We start from the raw sequence: 21,969 nt of genomic DNA, 5'->3' as shown, positions 1-21,969 counted from the left end.
AAATGCGGACAATGTGAAGAGCGAGTGATCGTACAGGAAGTGCTTTCTCGTTCAGCCGAGGCTACGATCCTTTACACTGCTAATAGCATTTGTAGAAGGTGGACCCGAACTTGGAGCTTCTTGAGGTAAACATCGCAAGATCAATGTTCTTCTGCAGAAAGGTACTAACACTGTCTTGAACGCCACACCACCCGCTATAATTCAGGAACATTTTTCCAACTTCTAGTTATCCCCATCGCGCACACATGTGAAGTGCTAAATTGTGACTTTCGACTCAGGCAATTTAGTGCTACCCTTGGTGTCATCTTCAAGCACGCAATTTTCAGTCTAAGCGATACCGCTCTGAGGTATACTAGAGAAAGAGAACAGCATCCTGAATGCACGCCATAATCCTTGAGGAGTGCTTATAAGTCAAGAGGCTTCAGAGAAAACACAGTGGTTCCCAATGAGCCTTCAGGTTTCGTTTTCTTTTTCTTTTCACTGATGCGCACTCCACTGTCACTATGCGCAGGAAGTAGTACCAGGCCCCCAGAACCACAAGAATATACATTACGCCGCTATCGAGAAACCCAGTACTCTCCAGAATTCTGATATCTAATTACCCTCCATGACATATGGGACGATGTGACCTGTGAGATCGGATATTGGAGTTATGGAGGCATATGGAATTTTTTTTGTGTGAGCGTACGTAGTTGCGACTGGTATGCCGTTATCGCCTTCTCTGCAATCTTCTGAGAAAGGTTACGTGAGCGCGCGAGTGACGGATACCCCTTACATAAGGGAAAAAGTTGTGAATACGGGCCCTGGTGGTTCAATGCTAGAGCGCAGGAATTAACAATGTCATGGTGCAATATCGGCCGAGAGGGAGGGTTTCACAACTTTTACACTTTCCTTCGACAAACGAAACTTTCGCCTCTAAGCCTACTCACTACTGCATTTCTCACATTGCAGTATTTCAGACCGAAAACGACCCTCATTTGCGACACTGCACCGCCAGTCTTCATTCACACTTGTCCAGGCAGACACGTAAGGTGATGTTGATCTACAACTAGGGATGGGCGTTTGTTAGCCATGCTCCGCAAACGTGATGGTCCTGCCCAGTTTTTCGCACACAAAAGCAAACATTAATAGGCCTGCTGCACTTGGACAAATTATTTTAAAACATTGCGACGTCGCAGCTTAGGTGTCCTTGGTCGCACGTCGGTGACAAGTTGCCACGAGCTCTCGGTGCCGCAACATTTCGATGCAAGAGCTTTCCGATAGAGCCTTGGCTTTGCCGGTCAGTTGGTAGCTGCAAGTTCCCCGGGACAGCCACGAGACCTCCAACGGTTGTCCAACAGCAGCAGGGCGAGGTAGAAGGTGCGCGACAGCTTCTACTGTGCCCGGTTCTGGACATTAACGCTTTTCCTCTTTGCTCACACAGTGAATGCCCTGCGAAGAGAAGAAAATAACAGAAGCCTTTACGCAAAGGTACCGAAGCGTCAGACACAACAAACGAGAAAAAAACGTATCGTAAGCAAATAACGTCAAGGGAACACACATTGTCGTAGCCGTTTCGCACCTGTACATTGAATAAACTGGGAGTTGCACTGCATCCACAATGCATTAAAGCTCGTTCAGTTGACCTCATCCTCGCCAGAGAAAGCAGCTGCACAAATTTAGCTTAGCAGAATTCTTAAAGTGGCTTTAAGAGTAAGCTACATGCCATGATGATGCGTAAATTGTAAAAGCTCATGATTATTCCTCTAAATGAGTTTGTTTGCTGCTGTCTTCATTATTCGGAATAACCAATCGCAAGAATGTTTCGCTTTAATTAATTTCCTACAATGACTGCGCATAGCACTCTCCGAATACCTAAGCACGTGTTTCTACTTCAGAAAAGTTTTTCAACGAAGCTTGAGACACTCGACACTAATGGCGACTAAGCAGCATCGCGCCAGTGGAAAGCACCGCCTGATGAAAAATTGGCACCCTTCGGGGCTTCTCTGGCCCCAAAACACTAATCATGATCTATCTCGGTTGCACTTCATTTGCTTCATGATCGTTTTCGGCACATTGACGTCAGAACGGCTTCCGCGTATCAGCGTGGTACGTCGTTCCTGACAGGAAAGTATCGGCTACGCAGCGTTGAAGCGAGAAAGCGCTCACAAGATAGGTGATGATTATAATTTTGCGACAAGACAGGCACAAAACTGTGCAAACTCTTGTCTAGCGTGTACCTACTATTTGACAATATGGCATGCGGATTCCGGCTCTTCACAGCAGCGGATATCTGCCATCCTATGGCTGCAGGTACTTCCTGCTCGCGCAATTGATACATGAAATTTGGGTCGTGGTGTCACAAATAAATTCATTGCATAGCAATTGATGCCTTGTTTAAGAGGCCACTCTCAACAAAGTTCTTGCAATTTTATATAGGAATGAATAGGAGAAATTGTTTACCTATGTAAAGCACTATAAAGGACACCTGCTTACTGCGACAGAAAAAAAGACATAATTCTGGAATCTGTTGGGTGCGAATTTTCTTATTACTTTGACACTGAAACTATTTAGGAAATTACAGAAAGTGATAAAGGCAGAGTGCAAAATACCATTTATATTGCTCGCCATGTGCGTCTGCGACAATAAATGACACCGCATTTTCTCCGAGTATTCCTGCCAGCTAAGAGTGTTGTTTACTATTGTTTATTTTATGTGTCATCAGTTGAGCAACGTTATTTTAAGTTGCAGCCTTGGTGGTTGATTTCTTGACACTAGTTGGTCTTGCAACTAGTGTCAATCTCACGACTGTCATTTTAGATATGTTCTTAAGCTGTACCCAAAATTTACCTTCTGAGTGCAATTCAACTTTGCTAACAAGGATATGTGTACTGATAATTATGTTGTCTGATGATGGAACTTAGTCTACTGAAACTGTAAGGACCGGAGATAAAATTACCATTTTAGACAGAAAAACATAGTTTCGCCCGAAGGGCGAAGCATAAATGCGATATCGAATTTGTACACATCTATACGAAGTAAAGATAGTTTACAGGCCGTATAAACTTGAGAACATTCGCTTACTTACTGAAATACCAAGCATAATGTCAGCACGCACAAGGAAATATAACACATCACACGCGTTGAGCGCCGATACTTGCTGTCAAAACACTGGCGCATGCAAGCGCACCAGCAGCAGCGAGCGAATTGAGCTTCGCGAGGTCTATCGCTTGAACGCAAGAGCATCGAAGACACCACGCGCACAAAGGTATGAGCCGTCTTCATACCCCTTTCAAGAACCGGCGCGCGCGACCGCGCACCGCTGTGCAAAGTACGCACTTGTGCCCCGTCGCGAAATGCGCAGTTGCTGTCGGAGCACATCGCCACTCCTCCTGCCTTCCGCGAACTTTCGCGCGACAGAAGACCGCGGGTTTGCTCTCCGTTTTCTTCCCTCACGCGCGAGATTGAGCCGCGATCGTCATTTGCTTTTGCACCCGGTCCCGGAACGCGTAGTTGCTGCCGGTGCACAACGCCGCCCCTTCTCTTCCTCTCACGACCTTTTGAGCGACGGAAGACGGCGGGTTTGCTCTCCGTTATCTTCCCTCACGCGCGAGATTGAGCCGTGATCGTCATTTGCTTTTGCACCCGGTCCCGAACGCGCAGTTGCTGCCGGTGCACAACGCCGCCCCTTCTCTTCCTCTCACGACCTTTTGAGCGACGGAAGACGGCGGGTTTGCTCTCCGTTTTCTTCCTTCACGCGCGAGATTGAGCCACGATCGTCGGCTTCGTTCTCGTGCTTTCACTCGCACATACAGCATACGATGTGCGGCGAGGGTGTTATGGCCTTCGGATTTTTTTGGGAACATCACAGCGACGGCGATGTCAAAAATGCACCTGGAGTGTCCATTTGATTGGCAAATAAAAAAAAAGGAAGTAACCAATGTAATGTCTTTAGCACATCAGCTTGTTTCAAACGACGGACGTTAAGAAAACGCAGTACTGTTCACTTCGGCAAACTCATACCTGTCGCATGTTCAAGAAACAACGCGCTGTTAACAATTACTGACTTTTCTCATGAATTGAGTGGTAAGCACGTTAAACACCTTATCCATGCAGATTCGATCTTACACATTCGACTCGCTGCTATCTTTCACAAAAAAGATATGTGAATCGGCTGCACCTACTGCGCTAATGAAGGAGGAGAAAGAGAGAGAGAAGGGGGAGGAAGGGTAACCAGTGTAAGTATCGGCTGGCTACCCTGTCAACATCAAGCTGTATATTACAGAAAAATGGCTTTTAATGTACATCACTAAGACATGCGCAATAATTTGACATAAGACATGCGCAAATAAATGAAATAGCAGCCTTACGCAGTCATCAAATGTCAAGCGGTGACCACAGGCAGTCAACTTTACAGCGTGTTCTTCTATACAGGACAGATGGCAGCGTATACTTCACTTTAATGCAACCATTATCATTCTTAACAATAGCGATTGTATGAATACTCAGAACTCCAAACGTCTGTAGACGTCTATGGCCATCGCAGTCGACCTCTTTCCTTGTGGGGGAACGGACCCGCCTCCCCCCCCCCCCATAGCGTGGAAACATTACAAAACCAATTTGAGAACACCGCAATACATGTAGCAACATTGAAAACTGATGTGACCGTAACAACGAGTGAATGAATAAGAGCTGCGCATGCTGACACACACGATACGTGTAGAATATTGCGAACTCAAGTAAATGTCTACAGGTCATTGCCTACCAAATCCAACCGGCCTTTACTTTTTTGTGTGACGTGCTACACGAGCCCTTCCATTGTGTATGGTGCACGGTGCAGCATTACCCTCCGCTTACTCGTTTTTGTCCTTGCTAGTCGACGCAAGGCACGGAAAAGGGAAAATTTTGGGCCACTGCCACGGAGCAGCAAAGGCGCCGAAATGACGGAGCAGGAAGGAAGCGCAACCATTGCAGCACACCGCGGGCTGAATCGCACACGTGCCCTGTTTCCCCTCAGAAACACGTGGCTGGCATGGAGAAGACGCCGTAACGAGCGGGGTGTTCCCTCGGGGGAGGGGCCTAGATTGTCGCTGGCAGAAAGCGGCTTTTCTTTTTTTTTTGCTCGAAAGAAGATGACCGCTGTTTCCTGAACAAAGCTCGATTTCCGGCAGCGACGCGACTGGCGAGTCGCTTTCTGATGCGTCTAACCTTGGAGAACATGTGTAAACCAGGCGAAAAAATACAACTGACGCAAATGAAGTTAAGGAAGCGTGTTTGTCGGAGGCAGCTTGTGAGAGTGACGCCAGCGGCCGAAACGAAAGCTCTTCATGAAATGTGGCGTCCTTGCGCCGCTTCACTGTAAAGGATCAACAATGCACAGTTGTGGTACGTAGATCGCGTGTCCCTAAAAGCAGCAACGAAGTGCGAAGGTATTTACACCATATAGAAAAATCTCGAAAATATAAGCCAGGACACGTACGTGGCGTGTACATGCACTGCAAAAAGAATGACGACCAAAGGCGTGGATAAAGCTGAGGTGGCTGGGGCATACCACACTCTCGCATCTTGGAAAGTGGACGACGGAGTACCTGCGTGACAGGCAGGCGCCAAGCGCAGCGAGCTCGAGCGCTGTCGTAGCAGTAGTACTGACGCTGTTCCATACTGAGCTCCCGTACCATCATGTCATCAGATCCTTGCGCAAAGCTGTGTGTTCTGTGCACGTCGCTGCACAAAATGAGATAAGTGTGTCCATGCACATGCGGAAAAAATCACATGTCCCAAGCCGACCTACTAGGCAACCTCACACTTTTTAATATAAATTTCAAATATAATATTCATACTGAAGGGCACCTCCATGGATTATAATTTGGACACCTTCCTTACAGCAAGCCACAAATAACCCTAACCCGACACTTATGATAAACACTTTACTGCCATAGAAATGCAACACCTAGCTTATTACAGACTGCACATATAATTCAAGTACCGACACGAACGGACTCGATATCAGCCTTTCAAATTCACCCCCCTCTAAAACACGCAAAGTTGGGGTCATTCAGCACACAGCGAAACACGTTACTTGCCTAGCCAACGTGCTCTAAAATCATTTCGCATTAAAGGGGCTATCAAGAGATGAAGGAGATGATGATGATGAACCTCTGTCATGGGTCGCACCCGCAAGGAGGATAGGCCGAGCATTGGGTGGCAGGAGCTAGGTAAAGGGAATTCTTGTTTGAAAATGGTAAACGCAAAGTATAAGAAGTACAAGAAAAAACAGGAGATCTTCCAATAACTACACTAGTATGAGAGCGAGCAGTCAGCGTAAGCAGAAGACACTCAACACTCGGAAGTAAGAACTCGGCAGGTCTCACACCACGTATACAAAGGATGTCCTCGCTCTTTTTCGGCCAGCCAACGCTTCCACGACAGAATCAGACCAGAGTACGCCACATTTTCAAAGACATCGGGACTATTGCTTTGAATGCGTTGGCCATCAAAGACCAGGCTACCGCCGCTGGTATTGCAGCTATGTGCCAGAGCCTTGACGAACTCTATTCTGTAAGATTGACACCGAACACTCCTGAACCCCCCACTCCCCCCTCTGCTGATCCCTCGTTGCGCTGAATGGCCCACGCAAACATACGAGAAGAGCTGCAGTCTCTTGGCTTCTCGGCTGGTCCTTTTCCTTCCCACGGCTCCAATATAATTTTGCTTTACGTCGCCGAGGAGGAGTTGGCATCCATGGCTGGTACTGAGTATACAGACCCTCTAGCCCCTTGGCCCCCCAAAACATACAGGCACGCAGCCGAAGTTGCCCCAGCCATCGTTCCATCGATACGTCCAAAACCGACGCCGGCCCATTTGGCTTCGATGTCTTCCAATGCACCTGACCAACGTTACTATCCGCCATGGCGCCTGATTCAACCTATATGCTACTGCTGTAGATATCGTGGCCAAGTCGCACGTTTCTGTCACAAGCGTCAGCAAGCGAAGCGTCCCGGATTTGACACGTACGTACGGGACCGCTTTTCTGCTAGGACCACTTTCCAGCTCCGCCCTTATGCTCCGCGTGCTGGCCGCTTCCCATCGCGACCTGCAACGTCCCAGATGGCTCCCAGCTTCCGGCCTGCCAGATGCCGCCCGCCGACCCACCTTGATCGCTGTACGTCGCCACTTTAACCAGCCTCTCAATTCACCTACCGTCGCCCGGAAATCTAAATTATGCAGCTTTTAGAGGAAAGATGCAGTGCATGACGGGACAAATTTCTCCGGCGCGTACGCATAATATGTTTTTCCTTTTAGTAGAAAAAGCGCATATGGAGGCACTAACAGACACTGGTGCTAGTTTCTCACTTATGCACCGTGATTTGTGTTCGCGTCTACGGAAGGTTACCACTCCATGCGATACGCCTGCACTATTTGCTGCTCAAGGCGACGCCATTCGACCTTTCGCTATGAGCACTGCGAGTGTCTACACTGATGCATTTCTGCATTATGTACAATTCGCAGTGCTAAGTTCGCGTGCCCAACAGCTAATCTTATTAGAGTATTTTATTTCTACTGCGTCCGTTTCTATCTACTGCCGGCAACGTGTTCTCCACATCATGAACACCGCCTATTCGCTTCATGCAGATGACAAACCACTTCGCTTTCTTGCTGCAGATAACATTGAGCTACCCCCTTGCCATCAGCGCATTGTTGCAATCGAGTCGAATGCCACTAACCGTGGTGACGTGCTCGTACAACCATCTGCACGCTGTCTCAAAAGAGGGATAGCCTTTGGATCAGGGCCGGTCAGGTTTAACAATGGATCCGCATTCGTATTCGCTACTAAACCGACATCCGAAAAAATTATCATTCCTAAGAGCACTACATTGGCTTGCTTCACTAAATCAGAGCCTCTGTCTGTTTCCGTTGAAGTGACTTCCTCTGAAGCTCCTTCTGTTGGACGTTCCGCATCTACCTCTGCCTTTGCAGCTGCCAGTAGTTCCAGCCTGGGCCCTTCGGGGTCACAATTGCATGCTTTGCTGAAAAAGCATCAAGCTTCGTTTGACGCGCATTGCGCTCCATTGGCACAGATTTCCGCTAGCACGTATTGAACAGAGACAGATGGCCGGCCCATCATTCACCGTCGACCATATCGCGTACCTCTAGTCGAAAGGAAAGTCATTGTGGAACCTGTCGACGACACGCTGCCGTGGAAGATAATGCGCCCTCCGCTAGTTGTTAGTCATCCACCGTCGTTCTAACTCGGAAAAAAACGGTTCTGTGCGGTTTTGCGTAGAATATTGGGCACCCAGCAAGATCGCTCGCAAGGCTGTATACCCTATGCGAAGCAAAGACGATGCCTTGAATTAACTGCAAGGCGTCTTGGGCTTCTCGAGCGTCACTATGCGATAAAAAAAAAGCGTTTTCAACACCACATGGGCTATACTAGTCAAATGTAATGGTATTCAGTCTCCGCAATGCCCCGACAACGTTCGAACGCATGACTGACACGGTTCTGCGTGGCCTGAAATAGAAGACTTGCTTGTGGTACGTGGACGATATTGTTGTTTTCTCATCAACCTTCTCTAAATACCTACAACATCTGGACGAAGTTCTCAGGTGCCTTGTCAACGCTGGCCTACAGCTGGATTTGAAAAAAGTTCCACTTTGTGAGCCAGACAATTAAGGTTTCCGGTCACATTATCAGGAAGGACGGCATTCGTCCTGATCCCGGCAATGGTTTAGCGGTGCTTGACTACTCTTGCTCCGAAAAGGCCAAAGATTTGTGCAGTTTACTTGGTCTCGCTTCCTGTTTTCACCGATTCATACGAGACTTCGGCTCAATAGCTGCACCTTTCCACAGATCATTCGGTTCTGGTGGTCCCTTTGAGTGGTCTCCCGAATGCGAATCAGGTTTTACCCATCTGAAAAAGGCCCTCACATCTGAACCAGTACTTCGCCATTTCGATGAAACCGCACCCACATCCCTGCATGCGGACGCTAGTGGTCACGGCACGGGTGGTATTCTACTGCAGCGAGATGTCTTTACGTGAGATGGTCGTCGCGTACGCAAGCTGCGTACTGACAAACAGCGAGAATAATCATGCCATCACTGAACAGGAGTGTCTAGCTGTCTTTTGGTCGGTACAGAAGCTTCGACTTTGTCTTCACAGCCGCCATTTTACCATCGTTACGGACCTCCATGCCTTGAGTTGGCTTTCCACTCTCAGCAACGTGGATGGACGTTTTGGTCACTGGAATATCCGTCTGCAAGACTAAGACTTCACTATTACCTACACGCGTGGTAAAAAGCGCCAGAACGCAGATGGGCTTTCTCGCTATTGATCAAGTTCCTTATGATTTCTATGTATCGCTCAAATCTCACCAACTCAATGACTCTGAAGGGTTAAGTACATTCCGACGTAGCGTGAGCGTGCGCACACGTTACGTCACGTTGGTGAGAACAACATCGTCTACAGTTCGACCAATTGTTCGACGTATTGGCGCCGCAAACGCAACCGGACGCGACCAACGCCCTCCGACGCGCCCGGCGTCGAAGCGCGTTCATGTTTCGCTCATGTTCTTAAGCCTACGACGATGCCATGACTGCTGGTCACCTTGGTTAAGAAAAAACGTACGACCTCATCAACGGTCACGTCGACTGGCCGGGCTTATCCGCTACTGCAGCCAGGTACATCGCTTCCTGTGTCCTCTGTCAGCGTCGAAAGCTCCCAACATCAGCTCAAAGCAGAGAGCTGCAACCAGTCCCGTGTCCGTCAGAACCATTCGAAGTCGTTGGCATTGAGATAGAGCTGTGCCTTGAATCTGACTAGTTGGCCATGTGTTCGGGGCGTCACACTACGTCATTTTACTACGTATGTGACGTGTCACTACTACGTCACATTATTAGTAAATTACCCTTCTGCAATACAAAAAAAGTCACTGTTGCCGTAAGAAGAGGTTTTGTGAACCCGAAAAAAGCGAAAAACTAAAAGAATAGCTGACAGCTCCACAATGTACTACTTCTGTCTCGCTACAGCACTCCATGGCATCACGGATTTTAACGCGGCGTTATACTTACTCAGTGCTATTTACTTTTTATCGGTATAGATAGACCACATCGTATGCTAAAATAACCAAAGAACAAACTCACTCGTGCCTCGAAAACAATAGCCGGCGAAATGGTTGAATTTACATCTAAACTCGTGACCACAGACAGGCCAAGCTGCCCTGCGGTATTGGCGGAAAATGAAAAAGTTTTACGTTCATCTTTACTTCGAATTTTAAGAACAGTTTATGAGTCTAAACTCACAAGTTGTTTCTCCTTCGATAACCTGCCTTACGCTAAACACATGCAGATCGCGCAAAACAGGCAACACATCGGTGAAATCGAGCATTATCCCAGCATTCAAACCAGAAGGATTGGTTCGGGAAGTGAACTCGCGAGCGTTTCCGAGATGACGAACTCGCGGCAGCCGTTACAAGCCCCTAAGTGGACAGTAGGCAGCACCGGCAACTTAGTATATCATATGATTTTTCTGTCGCTAGAACTGCGACCTAATTATGATTCACGCCGTAGTGGGGGACAGCGGATGCAATTCGATCACCTGGGGATCTTTAACGTGAACCTCAGCCTAGGTAAACGGGCGCTCCTGCATTTCGCCCCCTTCAAAATGCAGCCACCGCGGCCGGGATCCAGCCGACCCGTGGAGCTGCACAAGACGCTACCTCATAGCGACTTGGTCACCGCGATGGGTACAACATAAGAGCGCAAAGGGCGCAAACGACACCACACGATACTGCCAAATCGTAATACTACCTAATCGTCATAGAGGCTACTTTAAATTTAATAAACGTTTTCTATCACAATATCTGCTGAGACGTCGCGCCAGCGACCGGAAACCGAACCGAACAACCGTGGCTTTGAATACCTGTCAACGTTAGCGACTAAGGATACTTCGGCAGAAAACGTGCGAACTTACGTAGCGTCAGAACTTAAGATTCTATCAGATATTTTAGAGTCTCTACGCCCTAATGATATAGTTCATTTAGCTGCAAATAAGATGTGACTAAAATGTCGCTGGAGTAATTCATTTTTGGATAATCAAGGCAAGCTCAGAATCAACACACTAAATAACTTACAAGCACTAATTAGAGATATTGCTGTGTTCTCCATGACGGAACTGGGTCGCATGGGTCGAGATCACAGTTGATTATTTCTGTGCCTTTGGTATTTCTCCCTCCGGTAAACTAAAAGCACATAAATACCTGAAACGTCAGATTGGGCTTCAGCGAAAATAAACCGACAGCTTCGCCCTCCCATTCATTAATGTTTGCCTCTCTATCTCCCACTGGATTCTCATTAGCACGCTCGTTTGTCCCAAGCCCCAAATCACAATAATCTTAATTTTCCTGCGCGACATCAAGAAGAGCTGCTAAGCATTTATTGCATAGAGTGTATGCGGATAACCGTGCAGTACCATTTATCTTGCTATTTCTGCAAAAGTGCGACTCCCCGTAAGGGCGCACGAGCTGCAAGACCGAAAAGTTTGCCGCAAAACTAGAATTATCGCGTGCTTGTATATACTTGCGAAAACTGTTTTATTTTTAAATTGTTTTTGCTTTTTCATTCGCTCCCATAAGTAAACATTAACGAGGCCCTAACGACAAACGACAACTCACCTTATGCTGATAAGCTACGCATGTATAACTCTATTTTTGTTAATTTTGTGGTAATACGTCAATTGCAAGCAGAAAATAAAAATAAAAGCAGAAATAAACATTTATTTATTGAGTTCCTCGCAGAAACATCACAGCAACAATGTCAGTGTGACGTCACAGACTTTTATTTATTTTCTCGCATGTCGTTCATTGTGGAACTGTAGATGTTCTTGAAACTTACTAACTTTTGAGTTCTTCGCTCCTATAGAAAACACAGCAGTTATCTTCGTCGACAAGGAAAAAATTAGCTAGGCCCCAGCGACGACGACGAGAATTCATGACGTCGCGGCAACCGGGTGAGAGATTTCCACTGTGGCGTCGCCCAAGCTTTCCTTTTGCAGGGACGGCGATACATCCGCTCCAAAGAAACGTGGAAGCCATCGCTGTTTTCTACTACAATTTCACCATATACGCGCATCTGATTTTGACATATCTGCACGCTGAATGCTCGCAATAGACTTCTGTTCCTTAATAGGTGTTCTAACCGCCTTATTTCAGATAAAGGGGCAAACATTCCAGCCTGTGTTCATAGCTTCGTCTGACACATTGGTTCTTTCGTGCCTGGTCGCTCCCACTCCCCATACCACCGTCAGCACCGCGAAAATTTCTCAACCTGAACGTAGCCCGAGGCTCTGTGTTGTTCCGCTTAAGTCTATATGGAGCCTAATTGCTATTCCATTTATTCTTACCCAGTCTATTCAAATTCTATTCAAAGTGTCACTAGATGACATTAAGACGCCGAGACGTTAACACTAGGCAAGTTAAGCCACCGAGTTTGCTTAGGCATTGCATTCGTTTTCAGGTAACAGCGGCCGACTATAGATTCAGTGACTCAGACGTAAGCCAACATTTCGCCGTTAGAGCTTTCCGCAACGCACTTCCTCATGGCAGAGATTCACTGGTTGCACGTAAAACGCCTCAATTATTCAGACATAATTCAATGCCCTTGCGAGATTAGGTCCTTCCCGGCAGCGGCCTGAGCCACTCAATCTTTTAATCCGTCAGCGAGTCTCGTGCTCGCCCACAAACTATGGGCCCCTATCAATAATGTTAGGGAAGAGGTGTTTCGCCTCCGCCTTAAGGTCTATGCAACAACTCGTGGCGTTTAGCCCTCCCCTATTGGTCACAAGTTTTCGGACTAAGTCCACTTCGCCTTTCCGTCACGCGACGTCACAAAACAGCGACAACTCAACCCGGCGAAATGACGTGTACACGTTAAAGATGCATTATTATGCAAAACAAAACTGAACTTTTTCTGAATAGCCGGACACTGTCCCGTTTCGAAAGTAATTGAAGATGGTTGCCCGCCCATCGCTCAGGAACTGGTTCCTCGCACCTGCCAGAGAGCATGGATTTATTCGCGTATAATAAAACTTATTGCGTGGCGATATAACGTTATTGAGCCCTTTCGGTACGACTACGACGCCTCTCTATCAACTCTTCCTTGGTGAGGATCCGTTTTAGCGGCATTCTTAACCTTCCGTTGCGTTGCACGCCGCCGCGATTTGCGACCAGCCACCGAAAACTAAGTAAGGGGAAGCGGGCCAATCAGAGACGCCAGCCCCATCCTCCTCATGCGGTTATCTATTTCCTCTCAGCTGGCTTGGCTTCATCAAAACCCCGTGCACTTCAGCATGCTGCTCGCCTCTTGTCAACCAATTAGACAAAAAATGTGCTTAATTCAGGCAATGTTATTCGTTTTCAAAGCAAACAAAAGTGCCCTACTATAAAAGACGAGAGCGTTTGATTGGGCTGTTCAGACAACACTGCATATCACAGCCCGATGCTTTCGTCGGCGGTTACGTAAATTTGACGTCCGGAGATTGCAATAAAAACAGATTGAAATACTTTTAGGTTATACAGGCCCTATTCAAAACTGTGTTGATTCCGCTTCTTCCAGAATCCCGCTCCACGATTGTTCAAACATTTTGGGCCACTGCCATTTCACCTGTCTGCTAGGTGACGTCAAGAACATTGCGAAAACTGCCTATCTGATATCCCCTGTACACGCTGACTATGCACGATTATACCGAGGAAAAAAAAGAACAATGCTTTACAATTCTACGGCTTTTTCGGCATTATCCCTCCGTTATTTCTCAATTTTTTTCTGCATGCGCCAATTTCGCTGGCATGTTATGAGACGCCAGAAGACTGTGAAAACTCCCCACGTTTACGTTACGTATGCACACCAAGGCTGCATTATTACGCCCAAGAAAATTGCTTTTTTTTTGTTATACTCGGACCGCCCGTTCCGAAAGGATAAAGGATCGCGGCCCATCCATAGCTCGGGAACTGGCTACTGGGAGCTGCCCAGTAAAATGAATTTTTCTGCCATAGTAACAATTTTTGCGCCAAAGTATAACGTTGCCGAGCCCTTCCGTCACGTGCACATCACTCTGCCAACTATTCTACACTGAGCATGCGTCTTAGCGGCATTTTTATAACTTCCGTTCACGCTGCCACTATTTGAACCAGCCACCGCAAACTAAGCAAGGGGAAACTGAACAATTGCGGACGCCGCCACAGCCTTCCTCATCCGGCTACCTACTTTCACTGCGCAAACTCAGACCCACTGAACCCCCCCTCCCCTTCTACGCACTTATTGCCTTCTATCAGCCAATCAGAAGAAAACAACCTGTTAAGTAGGAAATGCTGTTTTTTTTTTTCAAAGCAAACAGAAGTGAATCCAATAAATGAGGAGAGCATTTGATCATGCTGTCGAAGTAACTGCTGCGTATCACCAACCGACGCTTCCGTCGGTGATTGTTTAAAGTTGAACTCATGAGATTCGAATAAAATCATAATATAACACGTTTACGTTATACGGCCCCTGTGCCCTGCGATGAAGTGTTTATCCACATGCATCTAATCCCAGCGCTGTAAAAGGAGTCCCTAGGTTGGAGTGACTGCTGGCGTACACCTGCAAGGCTAGATCAGCCCGCAGCCTGCACCGTTATTGTCCTGTGAGACATGAGTGTCTGTTTTGTGATAGTATCTATTCCCCTTCGTAATAAATATTCTTCGCTAAACGCGTATTTTACAAGAGCCAAGAACTTGAAAGAGAGCGCTCTCTACGTACGTTCATATAGTGCTGAATGTGCTGAGGGCCGATAACAGGACGCGAATTGTAGCAATTAAGATTTTCTTCCTGCAAAAACACGCAGTCTTTCTTCTCGCACGGCACTCTCCATCGTACGGCTCAATGTCGAAATAACTGAAAACTGCAAAATGGGCAAGGGTAAAAGCAGACCACGACTCGAAAGCTGATAGAGATCGGACGCTACCACCACCGGCTATATTTATTTCTCGCATATTCTTCAGATTCGACATTTTCGTTCAGTGCAATAAATGTCGTCAAGTCAGAAGAAGGATCTCTTAAGTCAGTCGGCATTGAGATTTTCTTTGAACTAAGCGATCTGCGTTTATATTCCAGCATTGTATGTCGCGCAGAATGATTGTTGTTTTGCCTTACTGCGTGACCTCGTACGCGGTGACGGCTGATACTGTGCGTGACACCGCTGAGTGCGGACAAATTGTGAAAATGCGACGCCTGGCCGTCGATGATGTTTCGCTGTTTATTTTAGACTGTTTTATTTTAAAAATAAGCGTGAACACAGGGACTGCTTATTGCACATTTTGAGCCAATAAGAGCATTGCGGTGCCTTCACCAAAAAGAGTGTCTCGTAAATCCGAGTCGTTAAGTGAGATATATAAACGTTTTGTGCTACTGAATGCAGCTTTCATTTGCGAACTTGTGTCATTTGAACCCTTGCTTGTACAACCCCAATATTTATTTCGGCATACCGCGTCTGTAGAACTTAGCTACAGCAATGTAACTGCCTTCTCATAGACCAGACACACCTACATTATGGGATATATGGATATATATTATGAGATACCATACCGCAAAAGAAAAGGTGAAATCCAGCCATGCACAGCCGACAACGGCTGACTGTCCTTGACTTTTTTTTTTGGCTTAGACGGTCCATATCGGTAATGTACATCGAATAAAACATCCCCTTGAAAGCTTTAGGACCACCTACCGCTGCGTCAACCATGCGAACACATGCGCGTCTTTATGCTACAATGAATTTGTCTGGTTTCGCCTTGACTTTGATTTAATTAAAACTATGCTTCTTTCAAAATGTTCGCGAACTTTCCCTTTCCTAAGCGATGGTGACGGACGGTGATTGTTAATGAAAGCTAATATCCGAACGCTTCTAGGGAACTGTTCGCTTCATTAAAGTTGAATGCCACGCTTGAATGCGCAGACTGGTTGCAGTTAAGATATTTAGGCGGCGTTTGTTCTTGCATTGTGCAATTCCGTAGAGAACAAAGCCATTAACCAGCACCTCTCTAGCGGGTGCCTATAGATGTAATCCGGCGCGTCATATGCGTGTTTTCTCTAGTGGTGCGAGTGCCGCGGCGTAGAAGGTGACAGCCATCCCCGTCATCCTCGTGTAGCCGCCGCAGTAGAAGAGAGGTCGGCGGCAGAAGATCGAAGCTCGCCCTTACCGAGCACTCCACCACAGCACGTGAACCTCCATAGCCGCCAAAGCTCTCGCGCGAGAGCGCGCGCCCTTTGCATCGTCGGTGAGACTCTGACGACCGCTAGTCACCGACCGCGAAAATAGGCGAAAGAGCAGCAGATAGCTATACTCGTTTTAAAAGCATATGAATGAGTGCAGCCCCAAAGTGAAACGGCAGATATCGTATTCTTGTCAAGCGATCGTCCACAAGGATGGAGGTACTCGACTGGGCGGTGAAAACGACGCCTGGTGAGGGACGCTTGCGCGTGTGCGCTTGCATCGATATGGCATTATCCGTGCCGCCTTCTTCCGAAACAGCAAGTAATTACACGTCTTGTCTACCTCTAATTTATGTCCTAATTTGGCAGTTCAGATTGGAATTTGCGAAGCTTGGTTATTTGGTGCTGTATTTAGCGTAACGATATTCACTTGCGCAAGAATGCCTTGGTTAGCGGTGAGCGATTACCGCACCGTCGCGCAGCTTTGGCACTTAGCAATTTGTGCGGTATTTTTGCACCATGTAGACGCTGGGAGCAGTTTCGCCTTTGAGAGAGAGAAAGATCTCTATTGAATATGCAGAGTGTTGAGCCAGCATATTTTCGCCTATATATGAACGTATTTGTAAAGCCGCAGAGACAATGCTGTAGCCGACGAAGATGATATTCTGCGCATCATAGAGAGAAACAGAGAGAGGGAGGCGTAAGAAGAGGCAGAGTGGTTAACCGCACGCACGTCCGGTTTGCTACCCTGCACTGCAGAAAGACGATATATGAATAGAAAGAGAGACAGAGCACCACTTGCGCGCGCACTTGGAGGAGCACCCCAGGTCTACAAAGGTTTGCAGAGACTTGTCGACTTCAAGTATTGTAACAACTTACTCGCCCTCGTTAAAGCCCTGCGCGTCGCTGGTACTTCCTGCACCACACGCGCGCAGGGTCATGGTTCAAGAATATCGGTTCTGAAAGCGACCCTGAGTTCAGCGGGTTTATTGCTGTCAGGAGAGGGCGCTTCATGACGCCATACAAGAAGAAAAGCACGGGACCCGTGCAATATTTGCTTGGATCCCGCAGGAGTCGATTGCACTTGTGGCAAACATTCCTCTGCGGAACGAGTATGTTTCGCGAATGCAACCCTGATCCAGAGGCGGCATCAGAACTTTGCGTTGGAGCACGAAATTTGTGACGGCAGTTGCACATTTAACGAAGGATCAAGAATATTGAGGCGTCACACTGCAAAGATGTTTCTGAGATCATGGTAGTGTTGGTGGTGGGAGCGTGCGCCTGTCACGCATGACTTCGGAGCCGCAAATGCTGCTGTCTGCCGATATTTTCCGATCGTGACATGTTTCCTTCTACAACACTGTAGATCAGCAACGAACAACGAAACTTTAGTACCTGGGAATAAATCCTCGCATTCAACATTATTATCACCTTTCCTCAATCGATAGTCATTTTAGAATATCAATTTCGCTTTTACGTAGCAGTTCGGTTTTCTAGTAACCAAGTGAAGTACCTTGGCGCGTTATGCAGCTGATTAAATCTTGGCCAGTGCAGCATTGACCTCAAAACGAAGATGTAAAGCTGCGTTTCTGCTATAGGATGATGTTCTTCTCAACCTGTTCACGTTAAGCAAACTTCTTTGTATTGTCGATAAAATGACAGGAAATAAACAAAGACAACGTAAGCGTTGTATATTTCACAAACGAGCGCAACGTGCACAACAAATAAAAACGAAAGTGTTTTTGAAGCCTAAGTACTGCAGGCCATTTTTTCTCTAATCTGGAAAAGCTCATTCATATCTTTTTAAGAATCAAGACGCCCTGCCAAACGCTGTGACATATTTACTAGCGCAAACAAGACTAGGGAAGAACGGCGGAACAGGAGAGAGCGCTAGACTTCAGCTAAAAAGCTTTATTCAGAAAAACATGCAAAGAGGCCCCCGTACACTGAAATAAATTGGCAGACAGATGCATAAACGAACTTCCCACGTAGGAGACAGCCAAATGCGCAAAGAAGCCGTTAATCTCCCACGACAAGCCAATACAAAGAATACACAAGGTTCTTCACGAGGTACAACACTTCTTTATCAGTGTGCGCAGGTGATGGAGCGTTTGTACATTCATCAGCAGCTTTTGAAATGCAAAACGCCTCGAATATTTCCGTATCTTACTGCCCGGTGAACCCTCGCAGCCCTTGCGTGTTATGAAAATAACATAACAAGCTAGCCGTTTATGTAGGGCCGGTTATCCCGATGACACCTCGGTGTCAGTCACTGACAGCCTCATAAAAGAGGTAAAAGCTGACCCGGCAGTCGCTCGGTGCAATAACACACGTCCCTTTCGGCGCCATGTATCCGCGCCATACGTACACGGGGTGTCCCAAATAAAGGTGGCCAAAAAGTGCGGTGAAGGCGTTATGTTTTCAGCGCCACGAAAGCTCACAAGAGTGTGCAGGTTGGTAAACAACGCCGGGAGTCATGGTACCTGCGTTAAAGAGCATATCCCCCACTTCGTTAACTGCAATGTGGAGGTGATATACAAGATTCCACTTTCCTGCAGAAAGCGCTATATTGTACCAGCAGGCAAGTGCCTGAACGACAGGCCTAGGGAGCACAGGAACGCTGGAAACGCTCTAGCAGGCGCTAGCCACTTGGCTGACCCCTGCTGAAGGTGTACTCGTAAACGCTCCCCATGTATTCATAACATCCAAGTAAGTGCTCAGACGGTTCGCCTGGCAGTCAGACAGGGAAACATTCGAGGTGTTTTGCATTTCAAAAGCTGCTGATGAATGTGCAAGCACTGCATCACTGGCCTTCAGTGATAAAGAGGTGTTGTACCTCGTGAAGCACCTATAGTGTATACTTTGTAATGGCTCGTCGTGGACGCTTATCGGATTCCTTAAGCATTTGGTTGTCGCCTACGCTGCACATACGATTATGCGTCTGTCTACGGATTTATTTGAGCATAGGGTGACCTCTTGGCATGTTTTTTCTTAATAAAGCTTGTCAGTTGAATGTAGCGCTCGGTCCTGCTCCGGCCTTTTTCCGTAGTCCTGTTCGCGCTAGTAATTATTTCGCAGCGAATGCGTCAACACCTACTAGGCCAACTTTCTGCTTTCATTCCCCTGCCAAATACCTGCACTGGCACGTGTTCAGAATCACCCTCTGCCCTTCCCCTCATAAGAATACGATCGGCAAATCACGCTAAATGGAGGAGAGAAAGGCCAGAAATCATAAAGAGCTCCCAGCTCACGCTAGGCATATAACTGTCATTTGTCAGATAATTCACAGCCGAGCGCGCGGGCGATCCGCACTGCGCCCCGGCTTTGTTGCGCTGTGCTACACGTGTAAGAACCAGGCGCAACGTGGTTAAGCTCCCTGCCTTTCCTTTTCTCTCTATTCAACGTGACCTGGTGCACTCAAGGACATCGGTTCTTTCGGTTTCGTGAATTTGTTTAGGGCTTTTTTTTTTTACTACCGTTTACGACGGCAGACGCTGCTAACGCTGCGGAAAGCCACCGGTATGTTGCAGCTGTCAGCACTCGAGGCAAAAATAGGCGTCGCAAAATAAGTGGGAAAGCATTGGCGACATAAAAGAGAGCCGCCAAGCCTAAAGTTCGCGAGTGTTTTTGGACCATTAGGGTGGTGAAGGTATGTTGAAGAAGTCAGCATCGAGCAAACTGCGTAGTGCCTCAAGCTAGTGCCGCTTGGTTTCATCGGAAGTTTCAGGATGATCTCATCCCGCTTCTCCAGGCATTTCATTTCCAGCGCGCCGATAATATAGACCATGGTAAAGGACATGAAAAATGAACAACAAATCAGTTTAGGTTGATGAAGTGTTCTTTGAAAATTGTATTTGCTTTGATGTCATGGTAATAGGTTGCTCATGAAAAGAAAGATAATTATTGACAAAGTTCCATTTCTGGCTTTAGCACCGTCGAAACCCCACGGCCGGCGCCTCGTCCTGCAATTGCGAATTCCCACGTCTTTATTGTTTTTTTCATATATGTGCCATTGTGAATCATCAATAGTTCTTGAAGCTTGTAGGGCTTTCTCACTACAACTAGGCAAAGTACTGAGGCGAGAGTTATAAACATAAATGAACTATACGAACAAACCCTTTATGAACTGCCGTCGCTGCCCCGATTCGTCACGGGCGCGTCAGCGTACAAGACTGCCTATCCGAACATACCAGGCCTATTGCGATTCAGCGGGTAGTTCGTCTACGCTTTGTAGAAATGTCAAAGCTTTGCCTGAGTTTTGCTCACGTGTAATTACTATGGCGGAAGGTATCGCCAGAATGACGTGCTCACTGTTTCGCTACGACTAGCGTGAGTGAATTGCATATCTCCCTTGATTTCTAAGTTAGTTCTCACCCAAGGCCTTAGGAAATGTTAGGGGCCACTTTTTTCTTGCTTAGACTCTGCTAAGAAGCTTCAGAGGGCTCTTTTATATCAACAGGGCTTTTGGTATACCGGCAACAAACCGCTATACCAAAGTGAATAAAAATGCCGCCTCTGTACATGCTAAACCTTTTGGCACTCTTACGGCTGAATCAAAGGCGCTTTGTTAGTGTTATGTTTATCGCCCTCGTCATTTAAAGGGTACGATCCAGTCATTAAAATATTGATTGTTTTGACGACTAATTCCGGCAATTAGACATGATGATAGACGCGACAAAGGTCACGGCAAGTGCGTGAACTGAACCTTTCTAGCCATCGCGCTCAAAATCTTCTTTCATATATTTCGCTGCCCACCTGATGGTCGCAATTACTAATGCAGTCCTTCATTATGCGTTTTCTGATAACAGGTATAGAGTTTGAGTTTGATGTTTTTTACAGTGATGTCTTTAGGGTAAAGGAGTTAACCATGGAAAAAACAGCATCGCCTTCATGGGTTGGAACGTTTATTGTGTATATACAGAAGTTCACAAAAGAAAAAGAACAAGACGGGTGACGTCTCAATCGTTAGAGTAATAAAGGTACTGATGCTGTTTTAACACATTTGTTCGCGGATTCGGGACACGCAAGCACCCGAATCAACCTACCAAAGGGTTTCTGGGCTTCTCCGCGTTGTTCCTGCATTTAACAGAGGTACAAAAAGAAACCCTCAGTGCTTTTCGCGACACTTCATTCGTCACAGTATCGCACATGTAGGAGGTCTCCTGTCCAGGCATGCGTATCGCGTATAGCACGAAAAAAAAAACGATTGTATACGTAGTAGGAGTGACCAGCGCGCCGTGCGTATGTGTTTTCTTTCTGCATAAATTGCATTGGATATCAGGATTTATCAGGGAAGCCCGGCGCTTGCTACATTCCCATTTATTCATTCCATTCATTCTGGCAGCGCAGTCACGTCATACACGCGGCCGGCGCCCCGGGTGAATGCTTTGTCCCACTGTCGCACTCGCCAGAACGAGGGCGCGTGGCCGCCGCGCTAGATTGGGGTTCGCGTGGGTCGACATAAGGTCGATACCGTCACCCCACATTGCACAAGATTGGACCGACTTGCATTCCTTGAATCAGCAGAGCCTCCGCGAAGCCCAATGTTCTCGCTTTTTTTTTTCTGGCATTCGCATATGTCGCGAGACGATGTCACTGCTCACATATTGCTCGCCGAACGTGGTCTGCGCAGTCCGACTTTTATGGCTGTCAGTTGTTACGGATTGGGTAGGATCGTGCCAGTTGACTAACCCCTTTCGTCGTAGGTTTTACCAGTTGTTTTCGTACATTTCTTTTGTTACAGATAGCGTGGG

The 21,969-nt window shown here is 47.1% G+C and overlaps 1 protein-coding gene across 1 annotated transcript in view; it reads right to left on the bottom strand.

Moving 5' to 3' along the window:
- Positions 1-642: 642 nt before the first annotated feature.
- Positions 643-21,969, bottom strand: part of LOC142576564 (uncharacterized) — a 261,575-nt gene continuing 240,248 nt past the window's right edge. The window contains exon 4 of the mRNA XM_075686740.1: positions 643-1,431. Within this exon, the coding sequence (XP_075542855.1) occupies positions 1,416-1,431 (16 nt within the window). The 3' untranslated portion in view covers positions 643-1,415. The remainder of the gene's footprint in view (positions 1,432-21,969) is intronic.

This window comes from Dermacentor variabilis, chromosome 3 (genome assembly GCF_050947875.1).
Source record: "Dermacentor variabilis isolate Ectoservices chromosome 3, ASM5094787v1, whole genome shotgun sequence".
Classification (NCBI taxonomy): Eukaryota; Metazoa; Arthropoda; class Arachnida; order Ixodida; family Ixodidae; genus Dermacentor; species Dermacentor variabilis.
This window is presented reverse-complemented; position numbering and strand designations above follow the sequence as displayed.